Source organism: Pleurodeles waltl, chromosome 2_2, assembly GCF_031143425.1.
Source record: "Pleurodeles waltl isolate 20211129_DDA chromosome 2_2, aPleWal1.hap1.20221129, whole genome shotgun sequence".
Classification (NCBI taxonomy): domain Eukaryota; kingdom Metazoa; phylum Chordata; class Amphibia; order Caudata; family Salamandridae; genus Pleurodeles; species Pleurodeles waltl.
In genome coordinates this window covers 575,532,373-575,557,290 of record NC_090439.1, presented here as the reverse complement: position 1 = coordinate 575,557,290, position 24,918 = coordinate 575,532,373, and the positions used below count along the sequence as shown (strand labels likewise).

General features: G+C 43.7%; 1 protein-coding gene across 3 annotated transcripts in view; it reads left to right on the top strand.

Moving 5' to 3' along the window:
• Window positions 1-24,918, top strand: part of TRAPPC8 (trafficking protein particle complex subunit 8) — a 1,010,076-nt gene that overhangs the window by 654,811 nt on the left and 330,347 nt on the right. For all 3 annotated transcript variants that reach the window (XM_069220084.1, XM_069220082.1, XM_069220083.1), the window contains one exon: window positions 19,187-19,261. In XM_069220084.1, the coding sequence (XP_069076185.1) occupies window positions 19,187-19,261 (75 nt within the window). The remainder of the gene's footprint in view (window positions 1-19,186; window positions 19,262-24,918) is intronic.

The following is a 24,918-nucleotide window of genomic DNA, read 5'->3' as shown; positions in this document are numbered from 1 at the left end:
TTGAAGCTTTTACCATGGGTTCCTAGATGTGATTAACTTTGTTAGGTGTACTGTGCCAAAGTGCACGTAATACAATTTTCTGGTTGAAGTGGGGCTTTGCTGCCAAATGTTAATGTTTGCCGTTTTTTTTTTATATTGCCCAGTCGGATTTTAGAAACAAATATCTGCGCCGCCTTCACTCTACCTTTGTATAAATCCAGGAGTAAGACTTTGACACAGCACTGCTTCGTCAGTCTCTTTGTGTATTAAACTTATCACTACATTTTCCCAACCACATAAACCCTTAACCGTTTCTCATAAATAAATGATACCAAATCTTGTGCTGTGTGAATAAACTATTATATGACTATTTCGTGGTTTTACTTGATTTCATTGTTTCTCAGCGCACTTTGTGTACCATAAATGTGTGCGTTTTTACAAAGACAATGTTCTTTTCTTCTTATTAACTTGGCATGCACCCTGTTTTACCAGTGAAGATACGTTTTTTTCGCAACATGATTTTACTTGCATTCCATTATTCACAAAAACACCTTAAAACATCGGAATGCTGCACTTAAATGGCTGTTTCAGCTTTACTTATTTGCTGGCAAGAATTGAGAAGCCCAATTATTTTTTGTGAGAATAAACTGAACTAAAATTTGATAAAAAATTATCCAATAAAAGCAGTGGAAACTCGTGTGTTTTGATTTATTCAACAGGTTTTGGAGTACGCTGGGATTCGGAGTAAATTTCTATAAAACACCGCTCGAATACCGTTTAAATAAACTTAGTGTAATAATTGTTTGTTTTTGCAAGGTATTATGACGTATTAAAATCTCTGAAACTGATATTTCGACTGGCTGAGATTTTTGATTTGGCAAAAAACAAATACACTGTTCCAAAGGAAGAAAGAAGTAGTAACAAGATACAGATGAGTCCTAAACTTTAGGAGCAAGAAACCTCACACACCCAGCTGGGTGGCATGCTTCATTATCAGCGTTGCTCCTCGTCAGGAGAGTAACACTAAAGGCTAAAATTGGCTCACAATCCAGGGTAAATTTATTAATCCATCCGAGAGGATGTGGCCAAGATTAAAAACAATCAGGAGAGTGGCACAGAGATAATGGTCTGACACTCTAACCAACAAGTATCAAAAACAAATGGAGGAGGAACTGCCATCCATCCCTAACAGAGGGTCAACATGTTTCACGTCTTTCTGGTCCAACCGGATCCAACACCGCTTCTTCAGGACCTTAATAACATAATACTTCTCCTATAAGTAGACTATAAAGACTACTAACCACTGAAATTATCAGTAACAATGTATCCAGTCACTTACATTAGTCTGACTGTACTATTTCTATAAGTCGCCCTGTAATAAAAACGAATACGGGTCAGTCAGACACAGCAATAATAACAAGTAACTTATGTTGTAACAATGTCATCGATATGTCATCAACACGACTGTGTCAAACAGTGGTGAACACGGTGATGGTGGCAGCCGTGAAAACACATATGCATGCAAAAAAGAGGGGGGAGGGTTTTCAGCTTACCATCCCTAGTCAAGGAACGTTCTTCATGGGATCACAATGGCCAGTGGCCGGGCGCGAAGTACTCTAAAAATTAGGTAAGGTAATTTGACAAAACAACAATGTAAAACTATTAACGTTTGCAAAACAATCATGGAAAGATACCCAATAGGACAGTATAACTGATTCTGTCCGGCCTCAACCAGACTAGATAAATTACACAGACTGCTGACCCACTGACTAAGTGAATGTGGTAGTGCAGTGAGTTTAACTAGCCAATAAACAGAAAACTCATCATGGAAAGTGGATGGTTATACTCAAAAGATTAGAGTAATCTAAATTGTCACTAGTCACAAAACAATGGTTGTGCATATAAAAGAGAGTCCATTGCATTCATAGGCGAAATTAAGGTTCCCTATAATCAACTCCATGTACAAATCTGTTTCATTAAATAAATAAGACTGAAAATCACCCAAAGGTACACATGTTCGTTCAGTTATCTAGTGTATGCTGATTAAAGAGATGCCTACTTGCACTCATAGTTTTCAAAAACAAAAACAAAGTACACCCAAACGTCGGCGCATAATAGGCGCATGTGGTGGGGGTCAGCATAAGCGCAGTGATTAACACTTACTTGCGTGCGCTCCAAGCCGAGACGAAGAACCTACCCGCAGCCGTGCTCCCGGATTACTGGGGGAGCCACGGTCCGGATGGTTCAAAAGGCCCGGGCCGCCGGAAGTAGGTCTGTCCTTCGAACGCTCGTGTTGCATAGCAGCAGAGCTCGCAGTACGCAAGGATACGTTCGACAACGTCAAATAATTGTAATGGAAAGCAGACTCTCGAAATCGGGGAGTATAAATAAAAGAAGGACTCTCTTTAAAAAGACTCGGACGTTTCTGTGTGTAGAAGTCCAAACAACAAAGGCTCGATAATAAAACCAATAAAGATATACTGTTGTACATGGCACAATTAAGTACAACTCGAGGGAGATGGAATCATTGATAATTTGTCAAGAAAAAAAGGAGGAGGGGGGAGGGGGAAAAAAATGCTCCATAATTCACTACTGGGTGGTAGGGAATTTGTCTAGCTGTTTTTTTATGAACAATGGTGTTTTAAGGCGTGGACAAAGTGGGCAGAAGCTCGAGGGCCCATCTTTTATGGGGCAGCATGGTATAATAGTACCTTTTGCTAAATCTTTGATAGACTTGTGATCGAAATTTAATTTAAGCAAATCAAATTAACATTTTAAAACGAAAAAGGAACAATGACTGTCAGGTCTAGCTGAGCGTGTGCACCAGTCATTTGCCCAGACCAACTGTAGGGTCTTTCCCCTTTCTGCATAAATAAGCAGAGAACTCAAAGAGGAGTATGGTGCATGGTGTTTCTTGTCAGCATTCTCTCAAAGGTGCTTACTTTTGTGCTTTTATCCATCCATTCATTGAATCCTCCTCGCGTACAACCCAATCACTCAACACACACAAACTTTCTAGGTAATAGAGAGGCATTTGGATTTTAAAAACTAACCTATTTGCTTTGCCAGTCCTTGCTCCATGTGCAGTATACAGAATGGACTGTTGGGGAGAATAATCAATATAGCCCATTTATTTGTGTGGTTAAAAACTGTGCACTACACACTCAGTTGCTTAGGCATTACAAATTTTTCCAAAACGAACCTATTCGCTTTGCCAGTCCTTGCTCCTAGTGCAGTCATACATTATACAGAATGTACTATTTAGTAAAATAAACTGTTCCCTGCACACTCAGCTGCTTCAAGTCACTTATGCTGCTGTAGCTTTTTCTTGTGTCGAATAGCTTGATAGGTATAATCATGTATGATATCTACAATTAAAATGCCCTATTTAATAGTTGCAATGAACTTCTGTGTTTAACAATCATATGAAATGGTACAAGAGGAGATGTTGCGCCTATGTCTTCAAATAATTTTACTAGGACTGGTAATTGCTTAAAGTAGACTGTGGTCTGGATGGAGTCCGGGTCTCTGAGAAATAATTGAACATATGATCTATGCATGAAATATGACAATATAATAGTATCATGTTGAGATAGTGTTCTGTTTGCGATCTAGATTTATGTGCAGCCAGATCATTTTGATGGATTCTTCAGCCTGCAAATTTCTCCTTTTTGGATCTTGAAAAAAATAACTCTTATTCATCGGTATGTGGCCTCATTGCTCCCAGACGACTCTGGATCCTCCTTGAATTTGATGTCATTGAACCATATGGAAGCCACCTGGGCATTGATGTCAGTTTAATTTTTTCCACATCTGTTGATGTGGATCCAGTGTGCACTTCTCTGAAGTTTTGTTTTGATTTTCAACTTTTGCATTGTTGTGAATCCTGTTGCTGGCATCCTTGTTGTTTAATGTCTCTGTATCTTTTGTTGAATATTGCACTACCCAGTATTCTTTTGGCGCAGATGCCTGTCATCTCTGGCTCCAGTGGGAGGCAGATGTTTTTCTGATGGACTGATGAGGTCAGTATAGGCAGTGTAGGTCATGATCCTCATCTGGATCCGTGACCTGAAATAACTTTGAAGACTCACCCTCTTTGTTGAGGTTGCTCTCCCTCCAGCTTTTTGCCACCACTTGAAGTGTTCCTGCTGTCTGATTGTTCTCAACTTGGGGGGCAGGTCATTGGTTTGGGGGGAGTCACCCCTCAAATCTTGAGAACAATTTTGAGTCAACGCCCACCTCTTTGGTGTGTATTTAGTTCCCCTCCTAAGTGTTCCTTTGCCTCTGCCCTTGTGTTTCTGTTGCACATTGCAGGTGCAGAGGCTAAGTGTTCCCTCATTTGCATGGTGGCACACCCCTGTGCAAATGTGTGAACGTTTCCTAAAGATCATGTCAGAGCTACATGTGCACCAGCACGCTCTGTATTACAGGGTGAATCTTTTAGAATTGTAAAATGCCCCAAGACTGCAGAAGGTGGACGTGTGTGTGTTACGCATCTGGTGTTCTTTGAATGGGCTCCTTTGAGCCCTGTTACAGATTTTGAAGGGTATATTTTATTCTGCCAGGGGCGCCTGTTGCTAAGGACTATTTCTAGCATGGTGATTTTGTTGTGTGTTCTTGTTCAAATCCATACTTTTAACCACAGTTTTCTTAGCTGCTATATCCACCGGTGCTGGAATGAATTTGGAACTTTCTCAGCAATTACCTCGCAGAGCAGTATGTGACATCTTGTGGTTCCAATGTTAGGTATATCCCATGCCGGGCTTATGCCAGGCCACATATAATCGCCACTCCTGCGCATTGATGTCAGTTTTCTTTCTGCGCCTTCTGATGTGGGTCTGGAGCTTGCTCCCATGATTCAGTCGCTTGACAGAAACTTTTGAATCTATATTTTAACTGTGTGCAAGGAACATGTCTCCCCCTATAAACTACAGGTTTTAAACCTTGCAAGGATCAAAAGAAACAGATGTAAGTTATGGACCCTCACAAGGCCTGTGACTGATATCTGGGCTCCTCCCAGGACTCAAAATCATGCAACAGCTGTGATTGGATGAATCTGAACACAATACAAGACGAAACCTTGTTGCCGAGCACCCTAGCAAAGCTCATAAGTTTGGGTCTTGGTCTAAGTCGCAGACACATTCTCACTCAAGGCCATTGTCAAAAAAGGGCATGTCTCACTCCAAATCATCTGGTGAGTCCAAAAAGTGATTTAAGAAGTTGACACATGACTCTTCTCACCACTCTTGTCGAGATAATTCACCTATTCCTCACCTTGTCCCATTCCAGCCTGAATTCCTTGGGCCATTGGTGACGCTGCAATAGATCCAGGCATTGAACGAATCCATGTTGCGCATCATTTGTACCCTTCCAACTTTTCTCTGATGCACCTCCGGTTCCAAAGGATCCAAGGAGGCCCTCAGTCGGACTACCACTGCAGATTCATCCCTACAACAGCTGTGCTTCTGGACCCCCTTTCGGGGGTCTTCTCCCACTCCAGAGCCGGCACCTGCTTCGACTCCTCACCTGCCACTGAACACCTTAATGAACCGTGGGCCAAAACCAGAATCACTTCCCCTCACCCCCACCCCCTCCAGACAAATTGCGAGACAAAATATACCGGCCCCAGGTGATCCTTATTTTCTCTTGCAGCATCCCGCACCATAGAGTCTTGTAGAACAAGCAGGTTGAACCCTAGCTCATTCCCAACCACACCTCCAGACAAAAAATCTAAACAACTGGTGGCCTTTAGGATGATCTTCTCTGCTAACCTTGCCCTAAAACCAGTTTGTTTCCTTCCACCTGTTGTGAGACATGGTGGGTGATATGTTCTCTGCGGTCTCTGACCTCCAGGCCAATTTGGCATAGATAACACAAGATGCGGCAACATAGGTCATCAGGACGGGCCTATACACCATTAGCTTTTTGGGTAGAGCAACTGGTACCGGTGTGATGTTTTGGTGCCACGCATGGATAAGACCCACTGGCTTCTCAAGTGATGTACCAGAATTACTGATGGGTATCCCGTTTGATGGCACCCATCTCTTCAACGACAAAGCAGACTCAGACCTGGAATGCTTTAAGGAAAACAAAGCTAAAGTGCGCTTGTTTGGCCTTTCAGTGCCTGTGCAGCAGTTTGCCCAACAATATTGCTCGTTCTTTTCGAGGCTTTAGAATGTGGATCCTGCAAAGGCAACACCAAAACCTGCCTCCACAATAGTCACCTCCCAATCCTTTTGAGGTAGAGGTCTGGTATCTGGCTTAGAGCATCCCATCCCTCAAAGGCAAGACACTACTCAGTCCCTTACTCTCACTGCCACTACCACTCCAAAGCCTCTTTAGCTTGTCGTCCATGGCATATTTTCCCTTGCTCGGAGACAGGATAAAATATTACCGGCACGAGTGACAGCATTACATCAGACAGATGGGTGCTTTAAATCATCCAGGATGGTTATGCCCTAACTATCCTATCCAACCCTCCACACGTGCTGCCTGTTTCACAGCTCTTTCTGACGGACCACTTGTCCATCTTACGGAAGGAGGTTCAGGCTCTCTTGGACAGGGGAGCCATAGAGATGGCACCACATTCAGACACAGTTACTGGTTGCTACTCCTGTTACTTTCTGGTGCTGAAATAGGACGGGGGGACTTTTTCCTATTTTAGGTCTTCACCTATGATCTTGTTCCTTAAAGAGGACAAGTTCAAGATGCTTACCTTGGCTCAGGTTCTGCCTGCACTGCATTCAGGCATCTGGATAATGGTGTTGAACTTGAAGGACGTCTGTTTTCGTATCCCTATCTTGCCTTTTCACAGGTGTACCTGCCATTGCAGGTTGGCCACAAAAACCTTCAGTTCTCAATGTTCTCCTATGGCCTCACCAGTGCTCCTCAGTAATAACGTAAGTAACTGTGATAGTCCATGCACATCTTCGGAGGTTTGGAATACCACTGTTGGCATTCCTTGACAACTGATTGCTGAAGGCAGGCTTGGTGCAGTCAGTTGTGCTCTGCCTCCAGATGACAACCAATCCTTTGACATCTTTAGGATTCATCATCAGTGTGCTGAAGTTGCACCTAATGCTTTCACAGAGGTTCCCTTTCATCTGAGCCATTCTGGATACAGTGGGTCAAAGGACAGTCAGGCTATGATCCAAATGTTTGAACCTTTGATCGGGATCACAATTAAATCAGCTGTGTGACTTCTTGGCCTCATGCTAATTGACCATGTATCATGTGGGCTCTGCAGTGAGATCTGAAGTCGCAGTGGACTCAGCAGCAGGGGATCCTATCAGATTCCATCCAGGTGTCATACAAGACTGCAAAAGACCAGCAGTGGTGGCTGCTGGATGACTTTTCGAACAAGGGCAGATTCTGAGCAGATCCCTATCCCTACCCTACCCAGAAATATTGATTGTGACAAATGGATCATTGATGGGTTTGGGAATTAACCAGGGAGAGGTAAAGGTCAGAGGACTCTGGTCTCTGGCGGAAACTCGTCTCCACTTCAGTCTTTTGGAATTGCAGGTGATTCACTTGGCACTAAAAACTTTCCTCCTGGCCATTGGCGGGTCATGGGTTATTGGGTCATGCATTGACAATAACACCACCATATGATTCTACAGCAAGCAGGAGGTGGTGAGGTTGTGGGGTCCCATTTGAGGAGGCTCTACGCCTCGAACTAGCTAATTTGTCAAGGCATCTCTCTAGTTGTACATCACTTAGCTGGATCGTTGGATTCCAGAGCGATCAAGCCCTGCTGGTGTTGCCTTGTGGATCACAAATGGTGACTACACACAAAAGTGGCACAGGGCATCTTTCAGCAGTGGATAGAACTCTGGCTAGATCCTTTCACCACCGCTTAGAAACATACATTATACAGACTTAAGGCCCTTTGGCGTTCCTAAGGCAGTTCTCCCTTAGAGATGCCTGTAAGCTGCAATGGAGCTTGGGACTCCTGTGTGACTTCCCTTCTGTACTTCAACTGCCCAAAGGTCTGAAGAGCAGGAATGACCAGCCAAAATCATCGTACTGGGTCCGGATTGGCCAAGGAGTGTGTGGTATTTAGATCATCTGTCCAAGAGCCTCGGTCTACCAATTAATATTAGAATTCAGGCATCCATTCATCAAATCTATCCATATAAGGATGCTGGGAGAAGGTCATTGTTTGGTGTTCTCCCCATATCCAAACCTTTAAAGCCCAGTTGTCTGATGTTTTTTTACCATATTTCCGATCCTTAGACGAGCAAGGCCTTACTGTGGCTACTCTTAAAAGGTATTATTTCTGTATCTCACTGAATGACTGAACCTAAAGTCTACTCTTCTGGCTAGGCAAGCTGGCCTCATAATGAACCCGCCAAGCAAAGAAGGTCCAGAGAAGAAGAACCAGCAAAGCCAGTTAGAACTGAACCTTATGCTGTGGTTTGTATATGAGAGCAAAGCTTTCATCCCTTTTATCTCATACCCTGATGTTTAGGTAGTGGTCCCTGAGGATAACATGTGGGACATATGAAGCACCAGAATAGAGGATACAACAATTCTTAAAATATTCACCGCTCTTTTCTAAACATGAAAATTTCTGCACTTGTATGAGACTGTGATATAAAGGACAACATTTTCTAATAATTATTCTTTCCTGAAATCGTGTGCAATACTTTATTTCAGTGCCACAGTGAGTGCACCGCTGCCCCGTAGAGCCACTGATTAAGAAGCATGACGAGAGTATTGGCGCGTTTAAGTTTTCACTTTTACAGACTAAATACAGAAATCTTTCCAAATCATTTTAGTATCTCCTGAGCCCTAAGTCAGTTTAAATTTATTTTGTCATTTTAATTATTAAATTGGTATCTGATTTGGATATGCTACTGGATTTAGCTCTTAACTAAAATTTGTTTTGATTTTGTTTTTCATGCATGACATTCACTTTTCTCTGTTGAAGTCCTTGGTGCTTTTGTCAAACTCCCAAGAGTAATAGTGAATAATTTTGTTGAACTCACAGAATTGCCTATTGAGATTCGCCTCGTGTTGGAACTATAAAATTATGAAAAATCATTGTTGGTTTGATTAACAAGAATAGAACCTTTACAAATAATAAAATGACTTATTTTTATGGAGTGCATTATGCCCCAGTTCTGCCGGTTCCCAGCGCTGTAAATAGCCAATTTATGGTACCGACTTCGTAAGGATGAAAGATTGAAGGCCTACTATTATCTTGCCACACCTTGAACTCATCATCTTCTGATATTTGCATTTATCAGCAAAGATTGTTCATCTCACTGAGCCATCATGTTTTAAACGAATGAATCAGTGATGCCTTTCTTAATAAATTATAGTTCTGTCACCCTAAGAGGAAACTTCCAAAACTCAACAAACTAACAGCCTGGGAAAGTGTGACGGCCTTTGCAGAGATGCTACAAAGTTGCAAAGTGGATTTCGACGTGAAAATGAATTGTAAAATATCTAGTTGGAATTATGTTTTTTTTCTAGGATGTGGTTGGACCATACATATGCAAGAAAAAATCATGTTGTATTAAGTTTGCTCTTCGCAAAAGAATGCAAAATGAACTTAATGAAATAGATTTGTTAGATGTATGACAAACGTGTGGAAAGTAATGTGCTTATGTTCAGGACTTGTTCTAATGAAAAGGGACTTTGTGGTGAGATTGAGCGATTTAAATAGTCTGTTGCCTCACACTTGTCTCAAGAGCAAATATAGACAAATTCTACGGAATAGCATTACTATTTGTGAGAAGCAGTGGATCGCTACAAGTTTTCTGCTTGCCAAAAAGAAAATATTGGGATCAACGCCAGTGGGACACAAGACTCATGCTCTTCAAGCACTTGGAACTTTATCGTTTATAGAAGGGTTGCAAAAAAGTCTTCAAGTCACTTGCAATTTTAGTGACTGTTTTCCTTAATTTTTAGTTTTCGTTTTTGAGAGAAAATAAATGGCATTGAGCCAGTATAGCCTGTGGAAAGGCTGTTACATTTTTTTTAATTTTTGCAAATGTACAGTTATAGTTATGAATTAAAACAAAAACCCTCTGAAATTCTCCAGTTATAGTTAGCTCCACAAACCATAGCTTTTACCCCTGCATGCAAACGTAACTCAAACCACCTGCAGTGTTAACAAACTCACTCTTGATGTAACAAACGATTTAAAAATGACCTCAATGTTGACGGTAATAAACGTAACAGTGGTCCCCTGGTACTCATTCATAATATTACCGTATGGAGTAAATCACCGCTAAAGGGAGCATTCCAAAATTAATTGACATTCATGCTTTGATTTCAGGAAAAGAATATAAATTCTCAACCTCTTTTTACTCATTTGTAGTTCTGTGTTTCTTTAGTTACAGGTGCCATAAATAAAGTGACCTTAGTGCAGACAATGCAGGGCACAGGAAAATGAAAACAAATATATACAAGATTTTATAAAAGCATTTTCCAAATCTCTAGCTGGATGTCCTAATCTAAGATAATATGGAGCCTGTTAGCAATTTCACATATTCTTCCAGAATGAGACTATTCTAGTCCAACCAGGGTTGGTTGTCTGCCTTTCTATGGCCCATGATCGTAGTACAGGACAACATGCTTTGACAGTAGAAAGAGACTGTAACAGAGCACCACACTGGATACCCGATAAAGTGTTTGCATAACATATTTATATCTGTGTCTTTCAAATTAAAATAACGGTGGGTTTTGGGCCATTAATTGTTCATTGGACCGTGCTGCTGTCCCATATTGTATTGTATTGTAATAGCATTTATATAGCGCTTACTACGCCTGACGAGGCGTTGCACTTTTTGGCGAGTAGCATGCTACTCCGGAACCCAAAAGAAATTAGTGGAATATTAGTCTAGGGAAATATGAGTACAGTATTAGTATTATTATGAGTTAATTTGAGCAGAGAGATATGCTAGTTTGTTAGTTGGATTATCACACTCCATGGTAAACGTTTAGGCAATCTTGCCAGAGCACATGCAGATTTGTAGCCTCATAACTGCTTCAACACAGTTGTCTTGATGTAGCATGAGTATTCATGTCTGCCATTTGCAAAAGAATGAAGGGAGATTACTTTTTCTCAGACAAGTAGGTCTCGCGGTTAGCATGTTCTCATTCGTCAGGAAGTAGCTTCTTGTGTTTCATTTAATTCACACCCACCATGCCTGTGGACTTTCAAAAGGAAAAGGCAGTCTGGTTGTTTTGCAGGAATGCCATACAGTTGGTGCAGAGTTCATAAGGGTTTTTAGGATACCACATTTTATATTTTCATATGCCAAGCGAGTATGCCTCTATCACGAGCAGTAATAATAAAATAACATATTTCATGGTTCTTAATATTAAGGTTGCCTTTGTTAAGCATTGCCAGTAGTGGGTCTTCTTGTCATCCAATCTAATGGTATTTTGTTTGGAGAAGAATGTGCCCAGCATGGTAAACAGACATGCACGCCATTCCTGAGTGCCTAACTACTTGTGTAATTGATGTCCCATCTGTTTATTTGGCTCTAGCGTTCTATTAATCTAACATGAGTACAGAATGTAGGAACGTACCCTCTTTCTTGGCATGATTACCCCCTTTTTCTGCCTGAGGTCAGTGTGTTTGACTGTGTTCACTGGGATTCTGCTAACCAGGACCCCAGTGATTATGCTCTCTCTCCCAAAAGTCTGTATTTCACCCACAATTTGCACACTGGTGCCCCCTTATAAGTCCCTAGTATATTGTACCTAGGTACCAAGGGCATTGGGGTTCCAGCGATCCCTATGTACTGCAGCATATATTTTGCCACCCATAGGGAGCCCATGCAAACACTTCTGCACGACTGCCATTGCAGCCTGCATGAAAAGGTGCAAGCAATCTTTCACTGCCATTTTTCACTACACCAGGTCACTTATAAGTCACCCCTGTGGTAGGCCTTCTAGCCCAGAGGGCAGGGTGCAATGTACCTGTGTGTGAGGGCACCCCTGCACTAACACAGGTACCTTTAACAAACTCCAGGCCATTTTCCCGGACTTCATGAGTGCGGGGACGCCATTTTATGCATGTACTGGACATAGGTCACTACCTATGTCCAGCTACATAGTGGTAACTCCAAACATAGGCATGTTTGGTATCAAACATGTTGGAATCATACCCCACAGCATTTGCAAGCATTGGTTGTATGATTCCATGCACTCGCACTCTGGGGGCTCCTTAGAAGACCCCCAGTATTGCCATTACACATTTCTGAAGGTTTCCAGGCAGCCCAAGCTGCTGCGACCTCCCAGACAGGTTTCTACCCTCCTGTTGCTTGAGAAGCTTGAGCCCAGGTAAGCAGACCAAAGGATTTCTTTTGGGAGAGGGGTGTTACACCCTCTCGCTTTGGAAATGGGTGTTACAGGCTTGGGAGGGCTAGCCTCCCCAAGCCACTGAAATGGCTTTGAAGTGCACATTTGGTGCCCTTCTTGCATAAACCAGTCTACACCGGTTCCTGGACCCCCAGTCCCTGCTCTGGAGTGAAACTAGACAAAGGAAAGGGGAGTTGACCACTCCCCTGTCCATCACCACCTGAGGGATGGTGCTCAGAGCTCCTCCAGAGGGTCCCTGGGTTTTGCCATCCTGGATTCAAGGTTGGCAGGGAGCTCTGGGACCATCTGAGTGGCCAGTGCCAGCAGGTGACTTCAGAGCCCCCTCCTGATAGGTGGTCACCCAGCAAGGTGACCAATCCCCCTTTCACCCAATCTCCTTTTGGTGGTTCCTCAGATTTGGATTGCAAAACTCAAGCAGGAATCCTCTGCACCCTCCACTCTGACTTCTGACTGAAGAAACTGTATCTGGACTCTTCAGGACCCACAAGCTGCAACAAAGAAGCAAGACACCTTCTGCAACCTTGTATCTCCACCTCCTTCCAGCAACTGCATAATTTCCCCGGTTGTGCATCCTCTGAGGACAGCCCGTCTTCAGCCTACATCAGAAAAAAGAATGAATCTCCCTTGAAGTGAAGGAGTCACTCCCCTGCTTTTGCAGGCACCAACTATGACGATGACCGGCTACGTGGATCCCCTCTCCTGCTGAGCTACGTGGATCTGCGAGCTTTGCGGATGCCAAGGCTTGTTGGCAGACTTCGACGATGCAAACCCGACTGCAATCCTCCATCCGTCGTGGGACATCACTTGAACGCTCCAGGAACCCGACTTCGTCTTTTTGGGTGCAGTACTTGTAGGAGGCTGGCCTGGCTTGTAGTGGGTACCAAGGGGTACTTACACTCTGTACCAGGTCCAGTTATCCCTTATTAGTGTAGAAGAGGTGTTTCTAGCAGCTTAGACTGATAGAAGGTAGCTATAGCAGAGCAGCTTAGGCTGAACTAGGAGACATGCAAAGCTCCTACTATACCACTGGTGTCATATGCACAATATCATAAGAAAACACAATACACAGATATACTAAAAATAAAAGTACTTTATTTTTATGACAATGTGCCAAAAGTATCTCAGTGAGTACCCTCAGTATGAGGATGCCAAATATACACAAGATATATGTACACAATACCTAAAATATGCAGTAATAGCAAAAGGAAGTATTGCACGCAATGTAAAGTTACAGTAGATTGCAATAGGAGCACATAGGTATAGGGGCAACACAAACCATATACTCCAAAAGTAGAATGCGAACCACGAATGGACCCCAAACCTATGTGAGCTAGTAGAAGGTCGCTGGGACTGTAAGAAAACAGTGAGGGTTAGAAAAATAGCCCACCCCAAGACCCTGAAAAGTAGGTGTAAAGTGCACCTATAACCCCCAGAGAGCACAGAAGTCGTGATAGGGGGTTTCTGCAAGGAAGACCAACACCAGCAAAGCAACAACAGTGGATTTCCGGACCTGAGTACCTGTGAAACAAGGGGACAAAGTCCAAGAGTTGCGACAATGTCGAGAGTGGGCAGATGCCCAGGAAATGCCAGCTGAGGGTGCAAAGAAGCTGCCACCGGATGGTAGAAGCTGTGGATTCTGCAAGAACGAAGAGGACTAGGAACTTCACCTTTGGAGGATGAATGTCCCACGCCGTGAAGAAGCTTGCAGAGGTGTTCCCACTCAGAAAGACCGAAAACAAGCCTTGCTAGCTGCAAGGGTCCCGGTTAGGGTTTTTGGGTGCTGCTGTGGCCCAGGAGGGACCAGGATGTCGCCACTTGGATGAGTAGACCGAGGGGGCGCCCAACAAGTCAGGGAGCCCTCACAGACGCAGGCAGCACCCGCAGAAGTACCAGAACACGCACTTGGAAGAGGAGTGAACCGGAGTCCACCCAAAGTCAGAAAAGGGAGTCCCACGATGCCGGAGGACAATTCAGAAGGTTGTGCACTGCAGGTTAGAGTGTCGGGGACCCAGGCTTGGCTGTGCACGAAGTAAATCCTGGAAGAGTGCACAGGAGCCGGAGCAGCTGCAAATCACGCGGTACCCAGCAATGCAGTCTAGCGTGGGGAGGCAAGGACGTACCTCCACCAAACTTGGACTGAAGAGTCACTGGACTGTGGGAGTCACTTGGACAGAGTTGCTGAGTTCCAGGGACCACGCTCGTCGTGCTGAGAGGGGACCCAGAGGACCGGTGGTGCAGTCTTTTGTTGCCTGCGGTTGCATGGGGAAGATTCCGTCGACCCACGGGAGATTTCTTCAGAGCTCCTGGTGCAAGAAGGAGGCAGGCTACCCCCAGAGCATGCACCACCAGGAAACAGGCAAGAAAGCCAGCAGGATGAAGCGATACAAGGTTGCAGTAGTCATCTTTGCTACTTTTTGCAGGCGTCCTGAGCAGTCAGCGGTCGATCCTTTGGCAGAAGGTGAAGAGAGAAGTGCAGATGAACTCTGGTGAGCTCTTGCATTCGGTATCTGAAGAATTCTCCAAGGCAGAGACCCTAAATAGCCAGGAAAGGAGGTTTGGCTACCTAGGAAGGAGGATAGGCTAGTAACACAGGTAAGAGCCTATCAGAAGGAGTCTCTGACGTCACCTGCTGGCCCTGGCCACTCAGAGCAGTCCAGTGTGCCAGCACACCTCTGAATCCAAGATGGCAGAGGTATGGGGCACGCTGGAGGAGCTCTGGGCACCTCCCCTGGGAGGTGCAGGTCAGGGGAGTGGTCACTCCCCTTTCCTTTGTCCAGTTCCGCGCCAGAGCAGGGCTGGGGGATCCCTGAACCGGTGTAGACTGGCTTATGCAGAGATGAGCACCATCTGTGCCCATGAAAGCATTTCCAGAGGCTGGGGGAGGCTACTCCTCCCCAGCCCTCACACCTTTTTCCAAAGGGAGAGGGTGTAACACCCTCTCTCTGAGGAAGTCCTTTGTTCTGCCTTCCTGGGCCAGGCCTGGCTGGACCCCAGGAGGGCAGAAACCTGTCTGAGGGGTTGGCAGCAGCTGCAGTGAAACCCCAGGAAAGGTAGTTTGGCAGTACCCGGGTCTGTGCTAGAGACTCAGGGGGGGGGGGTGATCATGGAATTGTCTCCCCAATGTCAGAATGGCATTGGGGTGACAATTCCATTATCTTAGACATGTTACATGGCCATGTTCGGAGTTACCATTGTGACGCTATACATAGGTAGTGACCTATGTATAGTGCACACGTGAAATGGTGTCCCCACACTCACAAAGTCTGGGGAATTTGCCCTGAACGATGTGGGGGCACCTTGGCTAGTGCCAGGGTGCCCACACACTAACTTAGCATCCAACCTTGACCAGGTGAAGGTTAGACATATAGGTGACTTATAAGTTACTTAAGTGCAGTGGTATATGGCTGTGAAATAACGTGGACGTTATTTCACTCAGGCTGCAGTGGCAGGCCTGTGTAAGAATTGTCAGAGCTCCCTATGGGTGGCAAAAGAAATGCTGCAGCCCATAGGGATCTCCTGGAACCCCAATACCCTGGGTACCTCAGTACCATATACTAGGGAATTATAAGGGTGTTCCAGTATGCCAATGTGAATTGGTGAAATTGGTCACTAGCCTGTTAGTGACAATTTAGAAAGCAGAGAGAGCATAACCACTGAGGTTCTGGTTAGCAGAGCCTCAGTGAGACAGTTAGTCATCACACAGGGAATACATACAGGGCACGCTTATGAGCACTGGGGCCCTGGCTGGCAGGGTCCCAGTGATATATACACTAAAACAACATATATACAGTGAAATATGGGGGTAACATGCCAGGCAAGATGGTACTTTCCTACAGTACTGACTTTTCTTCTTCCCCAGTGGTTCACCTTTTGCACCTTAATCCGAGTTAGCAGGGGCTCCAGCTCTTCCTGGACTCTTCTGTGCTTCTTGGACTTGGCCCCCTTCTTCCACAGGTCTTCTTGTTCAGGGATTCACTGTTGGTGTCTTGCAGTCTTTTCTGGATTTTGCATAGTTCTTTTCTTCTCTGTGTGTGATCTGGGAAACTTACTGTGATTTACTCCTGTTTTCCTGGTCGCTGGAGTGGGTCGTGCTACTTACCTTTGAGCTTTTCTAGTACTCCCAGCTCCCCTCTACACACTACACTTGCCTAGGTTGGGGGACCGACTTTGGCATTCCACTTTCTTAGTATATGGTTTGTGCTCCCTCTAGGCCTAATTCTAACTATTGTGATTTTCACTAATTGCACTTTTTTCTAACTGTTTGTATGTCTATTTCTGCTTACTAGTGTATATAATTTGTGTATTACTTACCTCCTAAGGGAGCATAGCCTCTATGGTATTTTTGGTATTTGTGTCACCAAAATAAAGTACCTTTATTTTTGGAACACTGAGTGTTTTCTTCCATCTGTGTAAGCACTAGGTGTGACTGCAGTGGTATTGCGTGAGCTTTGCATGGCTCCTATACAACTCTTGACTGCTCATCCACAGCTACCTCAAGAGCCTTGCTTCTAGACACTGCCTACACTACACTAATAAGGGATAACTGGACCTGGTATAAGTGCCATAGGTACCCACCACACACCAGGCCAGCCTCCTACACAGAGGCGTAGGCCTAGGCCTTTCTGTGGTAATGCAAGGTCTAGTCTGTTCTGTGACCTGGAGCGACACACAAAGCATACCCTGATAGCGGGTATATGACTAACACAGGTTGAGTCATGTAAAGTCATAGTAGCAGTGTAGCATGGTTTAGGGGATATTTTTGTGTGACCACACCTTTTACTTTGTTTCAGGCACAGTATGGTCTACTGAACGGAGTCATGAGAAGTTCTACTTTTATGTGAACCCACAAATTCTTGCACTGACTTTTCATGTGTGTTGAGTGCTTGTATGTTCATTGAGTGTCAAACACATGTATGGTAGTACGAGTCTCAGCACATGGACCAGTGGAATGCATCTATGAGGACTGCTGGTGTTTCATGGCATAAATAGAAGAGGGATGCAACTTCAGCAGACATTCAAAGCGTAGTGGCTGCATTCCTGTGGCTGGACCATGGAGACTTAGACACAGAGGTGAATCAGAATGGAGACAGGGCTCTTCTTAGAAACTCAAGGATGGCCCTGTTAGGAAAGCACTGCTGATTAGTTTTGCCTGAGCAGCAGAGGGGTGAGAAGTGGCGCTACAGCTTATGCTCAAGGGGAATGAGTTTCTAGACAGGGCCTTTCATTTTGTCTATCGCTGCTTCAGGAAGCCTGATGACATCCATATGCCACGATCTCACACTTCATTGTGCCATTATTTTGGATATTCCTGTTTCAAGCCACCATCATTGCTACCTGCTGTGAGAGCCATCAACTTGCACAAAGGCTGAAAAGCAAAAGTAAAGTGACGTTTGAAAGAAAACCAATGCAAATCCATTCTGAGACTTTAGACAGTGGGTCCACATCCCCTGTCTGGAAAAGGAAAATGTAGAAAATATAAAAATGGGACCCATATCTTCCAACTTTTTACCATTTGCTAGTTCTTCATGACCAAGGAAGGGACTGTTCAGCAGAGTACTAAAATGGCTACTGTGTGGCTACGGCTGGTGTCTGCATGACTGCCAGTCTCTTGGTAGGCCTCAATTGCTCCTGAAATATATTTGCCTGGCTCCGAAGTTGATCTGTGGAAAGCTTTTCCTTCCTTAGCGAAGGTTCTAACATTCGCCACATGGGGCAGCTTGTTCCCTATTTGAGTCCTCTTATGAGCTTGTATGTGTATGTGCTTCTTTAGGTTCCCGGAGACAAGTTTGAGGGTGATGCATCTCCATTGAAGTTGCTACAGCTACTTCCATTGGAATCATGTTTGAAATAGACTTGTACAATGGTGTTCAGCCTTCCTTCTTTTAGATTGGAGCTACACCGTACCCTCCCCTTTTGTAGACAACTACCTTTTACAAGACTTGCGGTACAATACTACTGTAATGCATTATACTAATAAGGGGGAGGACTAGAATAAAACCACTTTTGCAAGGCTTCTGTGATTCTCTGTTCATAGGTAATCATTGTTAGCATACTTATCGTCATAGCCTTTCAGACAATGATGGACACCATTCACAGTGAAGCACTTATCAGATTGAATGCAGCATTACAGAAGTGTGTGTGAGCTTAATAAAGAAAAGTAATTAACATGTGGTTTATTATCTGGAAGTTTCCCAACAATTGATCCTGTGTTGGTGTTCAGGGCAGCACAAAGTATGCTTGTTTCTTAGTTTGCTGAAATGGGACCTTCTTTTTATTCCTCCCAGTTCCTATTGAAGTTATCAGGAAAATAAGCTTCAATTTCCCACCGCCCTATGTACCTCTCTTAGAGAGTGGATCTTCTGTCTCAGGAGGGTGAGTCTCATATACAGCTACCAGTATGTTACATCATCTTGCCAATAGACAGGAACACATATCTCACTCAGTGGGTTTGTTATTCGGCAAAATGGTCATCTTTTTGTTGCTGCTGGACGTCCTTCTACCAGATGCAGTAGGAAGAACTTCTTTTGTTGGTGATCCTTCTGTTACAAGGACATGCTCTCTAGAGGTTTCAGAAGTCATGACATGGCATTTTTATTGATGAAAGGACGACTGTTTGTGTTCCAAATTTGATTTAGATTGAAATCTGTGTGGGTTCTTGAATTATAGCCATACCTCCTTAATTGGTATGATAACTTTTAAAGACTATTTTTTCTGCCTGTTAAAATATATTTCTCTTATTTAGTTTCTGGTGATGTTTTTTTTTAATGTAGAGATTAATTTAGCACTAGGCAAATACGTAATAAACAATACATGGTACTTATACAAATGTCAGTTATCACTAAATATTTTTCTTTTCATCTAGGGCATAGATATAAATGACATAATGGGAATGGAAGTGATCAAGGAATTTTTAATTAATAGTGAAGAGACGAAGTTGGTAAGTACAGTATCATATTTTGTATTATTTGTGCTTATCCTTTTCCTCTGTGTATGTGTTGGTATTTATACATCTTTTAGGTTTGTGTTTTGCAGAGGGGTTTTATAGTGTGGTGTCAAATCCAGGAGAAGGCCTTAGCCATGCTTGTACCCACTTTTTGTCCTGTACTCATTTTACTGGTGCACTGTCATCTGTTTGGGAGGAGAAAAGATCATTCTTTAAGAAAGTTAGAGGCTCTAAGCATGGGACTGGCAGGCATTGTTGTTCTACTATTCTTTCAAACCAGTCACACACAACTCTCACACTGGTGGGGGTGCTCCTTCTGTTATACCAGTTTTCCTGAACTGATATTTTGTCAAAATATAAACATTAAAAGATTGAGAGGCACACCTTTCAAGGTACAGTTCAAAAACGTTTTTGCTCTTCCTTTTAATTAAAAATATTCCGGCAAACGTGTTTCGCAAAATACTTGCTTTTTCAGGGACTGACATTTATATCACTAAGTGTTTCATTTTTGGACCAGGTTGTCCCTTAATCCTTCCATTTGTCCAAAATTCCTAATACTTTGGGAACAATGTCCTTAATAAAAAATGTTCCTTGCTTAGCTTAATACCTCCTGCGAACAGCAGCATTGCGCAAGCCTTTAAGCCAGGAAAGGAATATTTAATTTTTTTTGTGTGGCTCTGTCGAGACAAATTAACTTGTGAGACTTTGAATGTTACTTCTTTTGAAGTACTGGTGTACATTTCTCCGTGTAATGCAGTGCAAAGCAAATAAAAAATTGAATAATGTCATGTATGCATTTCTTTCATTTACTGTTAAATGAAATGTATCCATATATCTCTTCAAGGGGATCCTCATCAATAGTCATAAGCACTGAATATTTCCGCCCACATGCGGGGACCCCGGAGTATATATAAACAGAAATGTATATACCTTGAATGTAGATAAGGATAAGTTACTTACCTGTAAATTTTAGTTCTCTTCCAGGGCAATCCTCATCAGTCATAAGCACTGAATATTAAGTGAGTGTTTATCCAAGCAGCATTAAGTCCCAAAGCTGAAATCCTCATAGCCAAGAGCCTACCACTGAGATCAAGGTAACTGAATGTCTGTAGGTATAGAGACATGCCAGATCTCTTGAGACACCTGTTCAAAGATACCCTTGGGTAGGATAAGTTACTTACCTGTAAATCCTAGTTCTGTTCCAGGGGAATCCTCATCAAAGTCATAGGCACCGAATATTCCCGCCACATGCGGGGGCCCCGGAGCATGAATAAACACACATGTATATACCTTAAATGTATATGTAAGATTAAAAATCGTGTAGAGTTTTAGTACATATATATCATATACATGTGTAAGCAATCATGCAGTCTATGTTGACAGGGCAGTTCTTTTTGCCAGCTCCTTCTGTTAGGATCATCTCATTTTCTGAGGTTTTTTTTACCAGAAAAATTCTATAAAACAACAATTTTCTACATTTTACTCTACATTTTTTTTCATTTTCTGAGTAAAATAATGTTTTCTCCCAAGAAAATGCCTTCCCTTTTTGAGAAATGCCCTGCTTGTGGCAAAAAGAAGGCTCCGACTTATCCACACTCAGTCTGCAAAGTGTGCTTACCTCAAAGCCACTGTCCTGAGAGCTGCAACCACTGCCAGAATCTTTCAAAAAGAACATTGAAAGAGAAAGGATTCGGCTCCCTGGCCTACAAGAGACGGAGAAGACTACATCCACTTCTCTTCATAGGAAGGTCTCCAGTGAAAAATGCGTTACAAACGGCGAGCAAGATCTACCTCAGCAGGTAGGAAAATGCCTATTTGTTCACCATCAGCGTTATCAGTTCAGTCGTCGTCGCATCAATGTCGTCAACTGACGTCAAGAATCGCTCCTCCATCAGATGCGGCACACGTGACATCATGGGACATGACATCGAAGACACAGTTGATATTTGTGTTTTGACAACTGACTCCATGTTGCACTTAGCCTAGCATCACACCGTCAAATTAGTGACCACCAGATTCATTTTACCTATTGACGTTATTTTAGCATTAGCCACTGCCACGTTAAAAGCTGCAAGTATTTTTCCATGCACATGTCATACAATGTGCTTTTTGTTCCTGTTTTTATTCTGCATGTTCTTTCTCACAAAGGGCTTAGGCTGATAAGAGTGTGCTAGGATGATGTTTATGTTACGTCAGGAAACGGTTTGGTTTTGAGAGAGGGCACCTTGGGATCTTGGCCAATTCCGACGTGTCCCTTTCAAAACTGAGCCAGCATTTTTTAATAACAAATTGCGGAGAGAATGGAGTTTTTTAAATAAATCTCCTCTCTGGCTTGTTTAAGGTATATAAGAGACCCAGGATTGATGGTGGGGAGTCTCAGAGACCTCAGTCAGGATTGAGACATCAATGCCTGACATCTCCTGTGAGGGTAGTTCTCTCTTTCTTCTGACAGCCAATCTTGGGAGTCTACGGCTTGAAGCTACTGAGAGAAAGATGAAGGAGCAACTGTGCCCCATGGTGATGAATGTTTACTAATCTGCTTTGCATTGCGCTTGTTATATGTATCTGTATCTTTGCATATATATTTGCTGTTTATAGATTGACGATTCTTTGTATATGTTTTCATTACATTGTTGTGCACATTTTAAATGTGCACTTTCTATTGTACTGACCCTCCTTTACGAGCCTTGCAGAGTGATTTATTAAATGCATTTCCTAGACTGTGTTGCATTCCAGAGATTCGTTTCAGTGTGTGTAGTTCAGCTGTCAGCAGTGAAGCAAAACACCACCGCTTGACGTCGAGCCAGCACCCACATGCTGGGACTCAGTTGAGGGCACACCATGACCCATTGGTGATGAACCAATCAACGTCGGAGACGACAGCGTCACACAAATCGACATCAAGGCAAAGATCGGTTTCTCCGCCGACGGTAACGAGGCAACGTTCGATATCGAGAGACACACCACCGGTGGTGTCACACTCGGCGTCAAGACATTCGCCGTCAAGATATGAGCGGTCTCCGTCGACCACACTGCCTCGTCGTTCGTCATCGAGAGACAATTCATCTATTCGGTCAACATCAAAACAAACTTCAACCTCGAAACAAGACCGTTCATGTTCTCCATGATGTCGATAAACGGCGGCAAATCATCCACCAACAAGGACAACTTTACCTACAGCTACTTTAACGACGTCGATGCCTTAAACACATGACCCTAGAACGACCATACCAGATGTGTAGTACCTCTGCTTCCTTTATGAAGGTATCTTGTGCATCTGCACTTTTAGGAAGATATGATCGATCTCACTGGGATTCGCTCAATAGGTTTGTTGATAAACTGCCTAGAGAAGACAGAGAGGATTTCCAAGAAATCCTATAGGAAGGAGATCTAGTAGCCAGTCGAGTAATCAGTGCGGCTGCAGTTGGCTCGAATCTAACTGCACATGGGTATGCGCATGGTATATGTGCATGGTGATCATCTTGGCTCCGCCTAACAGGACTCAAACCAGAGGCACAACATCGCATCATGAGTCTCCCATTCGCTGGGAATTCTCTATTTAGGTCCCACACAGACGGAGAACTGGCCAAAATGAAGTCTGAATTGGACACACTCAAGGCCATGGGTCTAGAAAAGCACAAGGAATACAGCATAAGATATAGACCTTACGATAGACGTCCATACCAGCAGAGGGTTAAACCCCCTCACTGGGCCCAAAGGCAAGGACGACCTTTCTACCAGTCCCGAAAACAAACATGGGAACAAGGAATAAACAGACAAAATCAGTCTGAAGCTAAAACATCAGGGAAGCAATGAGGGATCTCTTCCCCTGATCCTGTCGCCCACTCCAGTGGGGGGAAGCATTACAAACTATATAAGCAAGTGGCACTCTATAACAAAAGACAAATGGGTTCTAAATATTGTCGAAAAGAGGTATTCTCTACGTTTCAAATCACCCCCCTCCTCCAGTACAACCAACAAAAACAGCTTGTCATCAACAATTTCTCCATCAAAAAGAGGTTCTCACTCTGCTACATAAAAGGGCTATTGAAAAAGTTCCACCTTCGCAGAGAGGAAAAGGAGTGTACATCCGCCATTTTATGGTACAAAACAAGACCCAAACACAGACTTCAGACCCATTTTAGATCTGAGACATCTCAACAAGTACATTTGAAACAAGCATTTGCAATGCAACGTGTCTTGCGTTTGCTCATGTTAGAGCTGATCGCGTTGTAAACTCCTAATCCCGACTTTTTAGCTCTCGGCAAAAGTGCTTTTATGTACGTAACCCGAAAAAGTGAAATTAACTGTGTAAAGCGCTCGACTTCTGCCAAGCGAAATCGCGCTAGGAAAATAGAGAAAAAGTAGTCCACGATCTCACAGAAAACAGCGAGCCTCGCATGTTTTCTGTACTTGGTCGCTGTGCTTGAGGAGGGCTAGCCACCGGAAAAGGCATGACGTGTGCATGCTTTCCACTAATGAAAGCAAGCAGATTTTACTAGGCAAGCCCACGAACCAATGAAAAACACTGACGTGACGTAGACAGGGCTACGAGCCCTTTTCTAATAACTAAAGCGTCTCGCTGCGATGCGCGAGCGCATGCAACGCAGGCTCGACCCTAAAAAAAAATAAAGAATGCTTGCCCTTCATCAGATCTTCCCCCCAGATCCATCAAGGGTACTGGATGTGCTCCATAGATCTACAGGATGCATATTTTCACATCCCAGTGGCAGTGAAACACTGCAAATTCCTCCGCTTCATGGTTGCATCCCATCACTACCAATAGGGTACTACCCTTTGGTCTAAAATCAGCCCCACACACGTTTCCAAATGTGTAGCAGCACACCTGAGGAAGAAAAAGGTTTTTATGTGACCATATCTCGACGATTGGCTACTGAAAAGCAGCACTTCCATTCAGACAATGCAACTTCTTAAAATCAGCTTGAATACCTCCAAAACTCTGGGTCTTCAAGTAAATCTACAAAAGTCTACACATGCTCCAGCCCAGAGGCTCTACTACTTAGGAGCAACACTGGATACAAACCTCGAAAAAGTGTATCCTTTGTAGGAGAGACTATTATCAATAGCGTGGAAGTGTCACAGCATCCTTCACACTCCACGACCAGGCAAATAGCATCACTCCTAGGTTCCATGGCCTCCTGCATTTTCACTGTTCCTAATGCCAGGTTACACACAAGACCGCTCCAAAAGTACCTGGAGGATCAGTGGAGCCAATTTGCAGACAATGGGACACCAGAATAATTCTCTCACCAGCGGCAAAAAAACTCACTATGACAGTGGACTCACCTACAGCATCTGTTAGTAGGAGTCCCGTTTCATCAGAGTATTCCTACTCAAACACTTGTAACGGATGCATCGCTTGAGGGCAGGGGGGCTCACATGGGCTCCTTCCAAGCCCAAGAACTGTGGTCGGACAAGGAGCAGCAATACCACATCAACCTGCTGGAGTTGAGGGCAGTTCATCTAGCCCTCAAGTCTTTTTACCCATCCATCAAGGACAACTCCATCTTAGTCCAAACAGACAACATGACCACGATGTACTATCTGAACAAACAGGGGGGCACTCAATCTCACCCTCTATCTCGAGAGTCACAGACTAACTGGCACTGGATGCTAGCGAGGAGGTTGTT